This window comes from Manis pentadactyla, chromosome 4 (genome assembly GCF_030020395.1).
Source record: "Manis pentadactyla isolate mManPen7 chromosome 4, mManPen7.hap1, whole genome shotgun sequence".
Classification (NCBI taxonomy): domain Eukaryota; kingdom Metazoa; phylum Chordata; class Mammalia; order Pholidota; family Manidae; genus Manis; species Manis pentadactyla.
Genome location: NC_080022.1, coordinates 94,341,165 through 94,349,557, shown reverse-complemented (window position 1 = coordinate 94,349,557; position 8,393 = coordinate 94,341,165). Strand labels below are relative to the sequence as shown.

General features: G+C 46.1%; 1 protein-coding gene across 1 annotated transcript; it reads right to left on the bottom strand.

The window, feature by feature from the left end:
* Positions 1–3,007: 3,007 nt before the first annotated feature.
* NHLH2 (nescient helix-loop-helix 2) lies at positions 3,008–8,105 on the bottom strand. The gene is made up of 3 exons (XM_036895334.2): positions 7,426–8,105; positions 6,708–7,034; positions 3,008–5,041 (listed from the first exon to the last, which is right to left on the bottom strand). The coding sequence occupies exon 3, from the start codon at positions 5,031–5,033 to the stop codon at positions 4,626–4,628; it is 408 nt and encodes a 135-aa protein (XP_036751229.1). The 5' UTR covers positions 5,034–5,041; positions 6,708–7,034; positions 7,426–8,105; the 3' UTR covers positions 3,008–4,625.
* Positions 8,106–8,393: the final 288 nt, after the last annotated feature.

Sequence of the window (8,393 nt, the reverse complement as noted above, 5' to 3'; positions counted from 1 at the left end):
TGATGGAGACCACAAATCATTAATACACTAATTACTAATGTACTATTACTTTTAGCTTCTCCTATACACTTCCCTATGCATACTATAAATACAAAGGTAAGAATACCAGCTCACACTTACCAAGCACTTACTATGTTCTTCCTATTTTGGTAAGCACTCAACATTAGCCCATGGAGGCTTCTGGCCTGCTTTTGAGGTAGGTAAATGTATTGTCCTATCCTATACACTTGAAAATGGAGGCTGAAGGAAATATGTTCAACATCACACAGAATACGTTTGGAGCCAGGGTCTGAACCTGGCCCCAGACTCTTGGGGATACAGAAAGAGATCGATTCTGGTATAATGATGTTTGTGCACAGGACTCATGGGCAGAGAAGCTATTGCTGCCCAAAGAAACTGAGGAAAGTTTTGCAAAGTTGTAGCATTTGAGTTGAGTGACAATGGAATAATTGGAATTTTCTGGGCAACAAATAAGATTGGGTGACAGCGTTCTAGGCAGAGGGAAAGCAAGTCAAGACACAGGTTATAAAGGACGAGGCATCTCCAGATAAGTGAGGAAATCTGCATTTGGCAGGAACATTTCACTGCAGGGAGAGTAGCTGACAGTGATGCTAGAGTTTCTGGAACAAGATTTCTCTGCCCGAAGAAGCTGACTTTTAATTTCATAGGCAATGAGGAACCAAGAGGAGCTTTCAGGCAGAGGAATGACATCCTAACTTTAAAAGACGCTTCTCAGGGCACCATAATGTGGGCCTCGATGTGCTAAGGAGTGTGGGTGGGGAGACTGAGGAGGCAGACCCACCTGGGTGGGGGTGAATAGTAACACGTGGACAGTGGCAGGTTGGTGCCAAGCTCCTTTAGGTGGCTGATGCAGGGCCACCATGAACCTGCATGTCTTCTTGAAAAGTAGAAAGAGGTTCCCCTGCCTGCCAACAGTTTAGCCCCAAGCCAGGGCACGCACTCAATTTGGCGAGCAGAACACAGGCTCAGTGTTAGCTCCACGTGTTTCCTTGGCTGAGGACCTGTGCTCTGCAGAGCCTGCACTCCTTCGGTATTGCCATCGCCTGAGCTGAAGCTTCCACTAAGCACGTGGATGGAGAGACGGGGCAAAGGGTAGGGTGTGTGCATGACATGGCCAGCCCTCTAGCAAAGGAAAACCACAGAGTATGATGGGTAAGGACAGGTACTTGGATAAATTGACAAACATGGCTTCATGACCCTGGTTACCATTTAACAGACAAGGAAACTGATAACTAACTCAGAGGTTACCTTCTCAGACAGACCTTCCCCAGCAGCTCTACCTAAAAGGATACCTCTCACCAGCACCCCATTCTCTATTTCCTTATCCAACTTTTTCTTCGTAGCATTTAGCAAGGCCTGAAATTAAATACCATTTATTTACTTCTTGTCAGTGTACTGCTCTTCTCTAGTAAACTATCCCACATGTCCTATTTTCAGCATCTAGAACAATGCTTGGCACATGGTAGGTCCTCAACCAATATTTTTTTAATGTAAGACTGAATGATCATGAACATCATTGCTCCAAGAAAAATTGTTACTCCCACTGCACTGAGTCTATGCTACCTGCCTGGAATGAGTCCATCACCCTCTGGTCTAGCAGGGGCAGCAGTGCTGGCTTTCTCTTTAGTGGGTGCTCAGCAGCCTTGGACTTTGAACTGACACTGCAGAGATTCTCTCCTGGTACCACATGGGCTGTGTAGCGGGGAAGGGATGTTGCCTTTTCCACATCTGCCTTGCATCGAACTTTATCTCCAAGGGTGTGGGCCTTTGTCTAGCAGGGGCAGTTAATAGGTCCTGCCTTGATGTCAGCTGGGGGCACTGTGTAGGTCCTTTGGAAACTGAACTCATAAACCAGGAAAAGGGAGGCTCTCAAGGTTTCCAGAGATTAGAAGTTGACTTCATCGCCTCAAAAGAGCAGCAGAGCTGATTCTTCTGTCGTCACAGAGAAGTGCTCTCAGGACTGGGAGTAGCCATCTCTGCACACTCCTAGAAGAGGGAAGACCTGCAAACATTCAATCCAAAGACACTGTATGTCTGCAGGTTGGAGTAACCAGCCACTGATGCAGTGGCCAGGACCTGGTCCAGATACAAGGCCAAAGACGGCACCATTCTTTTCCAAGTCTCAGGAAGCACTTGCTTACTAAGTGCCTCCATATGAAGAAGAGAAGGAAGTTTCACTTATTAGGTATCTGTGAACACCTGAGTAAAAAGTGAAAAATGCTCCTAATCTCAGATATTTTATAGACATAAAAATCAAGCATCTATATAATTGCATTTTTTACTCTGCAACCAGATGTTTGGAGTGATAGAGTCAGTTCATTATATTCTATGTGTGTGTGTGTATATATATGTGTGTATACATGTAATTTTAAAGTTATTCACTTCTTCTACTTGCAGACAATTTCACATTTTTATACTAATTTCAGGCTTTTGTAGATGGCCTTCTTTATATCCCAAGTTTGGTCCAGGACTTAATATTTTTTTCTTATTTGCAGGTGTCATATCCTGAATCTATGTCCTAGTTAGATGTTTGAGTGCTACAATATATGTCTTGTTCTTAATAAGTGCTGTGAGGACTGAGTGTCATCATATCAGCAGGCTTCTCAATACCATTAAGTAGCCACTTGACTGAGTAAAGGGCCTTTAAACTCTCTGTGCCTCAGTTTCCTAGCCCAGTTTAAAGTGGTTGGGTTAGTTACTAAGTTTCCTTTTAAAGCAAAATTATCTATGATCCAAATAACATTTTATATAAACACTATAATTTTTCCTCATTTTGAGAAACATGATTCTTGACACCATCGTATTATTTTTAAACACATTTTTAGACAGATCAGTGTCCACCTTTAGGAAGAGCATCAAATATCTCAATATACAAACATGTTAAGATTTGGTATTGTTTGTTTTTTACTAGTTCCTTTCTGGGGAATTGTGTGCATGAAGATATTTCATGCTCAATCAGTTTGTTCATTAGTTTTAGACAATATGCTTAAAATAAAAGAGAGAACTTTATTTGATACCTTTATTTATATGCAAAACAGCGCACCATTCATGAGATATGAAAAACTCGTTGGATAGAAACCAGATTATATCTATTTTCACTACAAAATATTGCATTATATAAAGCAACAGAGACACAAAAAAACCCTGAAAAAGACTAAAATCTTTGGATAGGAGATGTGGTTTTTTTTCCTTGTCTCTAAAATATACTCCTTGTTTTAAGAGTTTCACAGCTGAGAACATGAAACATTTCAGGTTATAGACTTTTCTTTTTGGTTGTCACAGAGGAAAGTAGTTTTGAATTTTTTTTTTTTTTTTAGGAAAATAACTTAATTTCCTAAAATCATCCCACGCACAATCACACACACACACACAAAGAAGCTACTCTCCTTATAAACAGTTAGTAAAATACTTTTCAGACATAACTACAGATAAGAGTAACAACACTTACTTTTTTAGAAAACTATAATAGTGAAGTGCTAGTGTTGCTGATCTCACAACAAAAAAAAATTCAAAGAACAAACATCTTTATAAAATATGTTTAGAAACAGGGAGAAGTGGGAAATTTGTTATACAAGTGCAATATAATTAGAGCAAAAAGAAAAACCACAGTATAATCTCAACGTACATGTAAAAAGTTAGACACAATTATTCCACAGGAAAAAGTGTAAACACTTGACTATAAATAAATTGGCACAGAGTATCCAAAGTAAAATTATCACCACTCTGAAAAATAAACGTCTTGAAAAAAATACTCTACTTCTTCTAACATAAATAAAAATAGGTTGTCTTTTTCTAACTGCACCTATGGGTCCACATGTTTAAGGTCACAAATAGATGTTTTTGGATATATAAAGGGGCACTTCGCCTGCAAAAGCAATCAGATATTTTATTTTCCATTTAAGTCTGGATTTTCCTGTCTACGTGGGCGTCATACTTTGGGGTTAAAATCTTACCAAGCTCAAATCTTTCCACAAAGTGTCTGTTCTCCATGTATCTTGTTAACCTAACAGGGTTTGTCTGTTTTATTTAGCTAATAGTATCTTTCTTTTCACAACGGAAGGGAATGTTTCCTGTTCTACCTTTCAGTGCCTTAAATTTACTTTATACTGGAGGAGAGTTCTTCCCTCCTCACTCCTCCGAAAGTTTGATTTGTCAAATAGAAAAACCCCAGATAATGTGGTTATGAGCCTATACTCTGAGCTTCTGCCCTCATTCTTTTAAACATGAAGATCTGTGGGAGAAATTGTAGGAGAATTCAAGGTCTCCAGTGAGCTAAAGCCATAACCCTTAAAAGGATCCTAGCACAAGAAGGGGATGCCTAGGGACGGCGCATCTCCGGGGCCTGTGGCAGGTTCACCTGGCCTGGAAAACCTGCAAGCCCCAGGGCTGGCCCGACAACCCCACCTTTCAGAGTCGGAAACCTTCCCTCGTCGCGCTGCTGACCAGAGAGAACGTGTCGTGAGCTTCTGCAGGGGTCCAACTCTCCCGCGGCGGCCGACCCGCTGGGCCCGCGCCTCCTCCGCCACCCCCGCGGCGGCCGCCCGCCGGAGTCGGTCGCGTTTCACCCGCTAGCGGACACACGGCCTCCCGCGGCGCCCTCGGCCCTACACGTCCAGGACGTGGTTGAGATAGGAGATGTAGCAGATGGCCAGGCGCAGGATCTCGATCTTGGAGAGCTTCTTGTCGGGGGGCAGCGTGGGCAACAACTTGCGGAGCTCGGCGAAGGCCAGGTTGAAGGCCTCCACGCGGATGCGCTCGCGGGTGGCGTGGGCCGAGCGGTACTTGGCCGTGGCGCGCCGGCGGCGGCGCTTCTCCTCCCGGCTCAGCTGCTGCGGGTGCGGGTAGAGCGCGGCCCGGCCGCCGCCCTTGCCGTCGCCCTCGGCCTCCTCCACCGGCTCTAGGTCCGACACGCTGCCCAGCACCTTGGCGTCGGCGCCGCCCAACGACTCTGGGTCCGAGTGCGCCGAGCTGGGGTGGTCCGAATCGGCGGCTTGGTCCGGACTCAGCATCATCTTGGAAGCTGAGGAGCCAGAAAATCAATCAGTAAAAGGAATCAGGATCTTTTGGAATAAGGGAGAGCGGCAAGGGCCCGCTACGGCGGCCCTCCGCACGCCCCGGGCCCCCTCCCCGCACCGAGGCGGCGCCCTCGGCGGAGCCGGCCCCGCGGGAGGAGAGCGCGCCGCGAGGGGCAGGCCCGAGGGCCCGAGCAGCGAGGTCTCCGCTCGGCCCGGCCGCATCCTGGGCCTGCATCCTCCGCCTGCCAGAGGCACGCCCGGCCTGTGGGCCTGGCCTGGCGGGGAGACCGCAGGCCTAGGGGGCCGCGACTGGGTTCCGGGCCTCCTCCGGCCAAATGCCAGTTCCGCAATTGTGCGTCGCTCACGTCCCTTTCCCTGACAAACGGATGATTCCGAAACACAGCTGGGTTTTACGGGGAGCGGGGAGACGCAGGGAGCGCGTTGGGCCCGGAGAGCCCGGGACGAAGCCGCCGACGAGCCGTGGGGCAGCGAGCAACACGCTGCGCTGGGGGAGACCCGGCCTCGGGCGCAAACCGAGAGCAGGCCACCCGGGGCGGAAGGCTTCCTTGTCTCCCTCGCGCTTCTGCGAAATAATGGAGAAATGACTAAACAAAACGCGGAGGCTCCTTTCAACAGAAAATTGCCTCATGCCCTCGCAGGCTCCCGAAGCACCATCTGTCACGCAGACAGCCACACACACGGGGGACCCAGGGACGCAGCGACGTGGGATAAGACAATGCGTCCGCCAGTCCACCGACCACCTCCCGGGAAAATGCCGGCTGCCGGTGGCTGCGGGAGCAGAGCCCGGGGAGGGAAGGGAAGGCCCGCAAAGTTCGGGTGCTCCTGGGACCGGGTTGGGAAACCGCAGCTGTCCCCGGGCGGCCTGGCTAGGGCCGAGCTAGTCTGCCCTGAGCTCTCTCCTGTACGGATGCCCTCCTGGAAAGGCCGCCTCGCCCGCTCCTCCCGGGCGCCCAGAGCACGGACCACGACAGCGCCCCGTCTGGGAGGGGGCCGCTCACAATCGCTGGGCTTTCGGGGAATTCGGGCTCAGAAAAAGGCCGGCGGGAGGGGAAGGCACCTGCGGGCGCCGCGCGCCCCGACCGCGGGCGGTGGGGAAAGAGAGCAGGCTGGGAGCCGCGGGCCCCGCGCCTGCAGCCCGAGCGACGCTCGCCTGGGAGAGTCGGCTCCGTGTGGGGAGACTTGGTTGCAGAGAAACAAAAGCCAGGGATGTGCGATCCGCTCCTAGCACCGCACTTGCTTAGGAACCAATCTGGCTCCAAAGCAGCTTTCATTTCCCTCCGAGGTCCTCTAAGGCAAAATAAAACAAATGCCCCAAGTGAACTGCATATGATTCCCTGCGGGCTTTTCACAGATACGTTTATAAGTAGAACAACTTGCACCTACACTTGCGGCTTGAAAGGGCATAAATAAATGGGCAAGTTATGGAAGATCACAATAAGCCACAACATAGTTGTAGTTCGTATAAAAAGTTCCCGGGTTGCCCTCAAAGCATTTTAAATTCTCCTCCGTATAGCTTTTAAAAATATTCTTAATAATATGTCGTGTATACACTTCATTTCCTAAACCGTTAACTGAAATACATCTATAAATACAATATGAATAATCTAACTTAGTTCCAAGCAGGGGGAAGAATATTTAAAGGAGCCTTACCTTGTAAAAGCCTTTTCGGTAATCTTTTCTCCAATCTTTTAGAGTTAAAATTCCAGGGATTAGCGAGGAGAAATTTCGAAATATATCAAAAGCAGCAAAAATTTATTACATTCAAAAATGAAAAAGCAGCTGTCATCTCGCCAGTGTCCACAGCGAGAGGTGATAATATCTCAGGATGTGGATGATATGAATGATTGTTCACTTAGTTGAGAGATCAAAAACGCCTTTTCCTTTTAATTGTTGTCAAACATTCCGGGGAATTCGTTGTTGATTTTTTTTTAAACGATGTGTTGAAAACTCTCGTGCCTTTTTTCCTCTTCTGGGGCTCTATAAATAACAAAAGAGATGCAGAGATAAACACAATCACATCAAAGGGCTGATTCCTCCACTTTCTAATAGTGGAAGAATCAATAAGAAAGATGGTTAAGATAAGATTTCGCTCTTGTAGGACTCCTTCCCTTCCCTTAATAAGGCTGAGCAGAAACTGGGAAGTGCAAGGCAGAGATGTGATCTCACTCAGAAGTGATTTTTTTTTTCAAGATAAGGCTTTGTTCAGCTGATGTCTCCCCAGTTCCCAGGAACACAATACTGTAACTAGGGGCTAAGCTTGCCTCTTCTTCATTTACTTGTATGTTGTATAAACAGACACCTATTTCTAGTTTCAAAGTCTTTCAAGGCTTGGTTACATCTCCCACCCCCCACCCCCTCCTTTCTTTACCTTGTAGCAAAATATATATAGTCAGTGGCTTGGAGATGCTTGGAGAAAGGTTGGTGGAACGTGAATGTCCCCCGGAGTAACAGTGACAGGGAAGCCGAGAAATACAGGAGACAGTGGGAGCCAGAGCAAAGAGGCAGAGATGCATGTGTGGCTTCTTGGGTCTCCTGGTACGAACTGATTGAGCCTGGAGATGGTGGAGGAGATAAAGGCTTAAGAAGGGGGATGGAATTTTTTTCCCTAAATTGATATTTAATGGGAAATCCTATTGGACAGAAACCTGAACATGAGTCACTTAATTGGACTTGACATCTGTCACAGTGTGGGAGTTTTCACAGCCCAAATATTTTAACAGATCAGATTCCCACTGAATCTCTGCCATAAAATACAACAGTTGAAAGCAGTCCATGATAGAAACCTTAGCCTCTAAAACAGTCTCTGACCATAATCAGACTATTTCTCTTTTTCACATTATTGATGCAGTAGTTAAGTACAAACAAACAAACATTTGACTATGGAAAAATTCTCCTCACATATTATGAAATCAGTATCTTCCTTTAATGTTTAGGAAAATATTTGTGTTCAGAACATGGAAATATATACTATAAAAATATTCAGATATGCATCAGCTAACATTTGTGATCATTTACATTTTAAAAGACCCCTCAACAAGGCTTGATTAAACATATTCATATTTTTGAAAGATATCCTGGCTCTGAACTTATTTTCCAATATATGATTAAAAACCTTTCAATAGATTAAGTCATCGGTGGAACTGGGAACATTTAGGTATGGTAATTTCAAGGATCACTATAGATCATTCTACTTTTCTGAATATTTTTGTTTTTCTTGTCACCCATTCATTCATTCAAGTTAAAATATAGCATACTGCATTTTTTGATTATTGCACTTCATTTCACTGATTTTAACATGCAAACATTTAGCCATGTGGCAGTGCACTGGGCTAGGAT

What these genes read in the sequence shown, in the direction of transcription:
- NHLH2 (XM_036895334.2), bottom strand. Translation starts at nt 5,033, where the DNA reads ATGATGCTGAGTCCGGACCAAGCCGCCGATTCGGACCACCCCAGCTCG.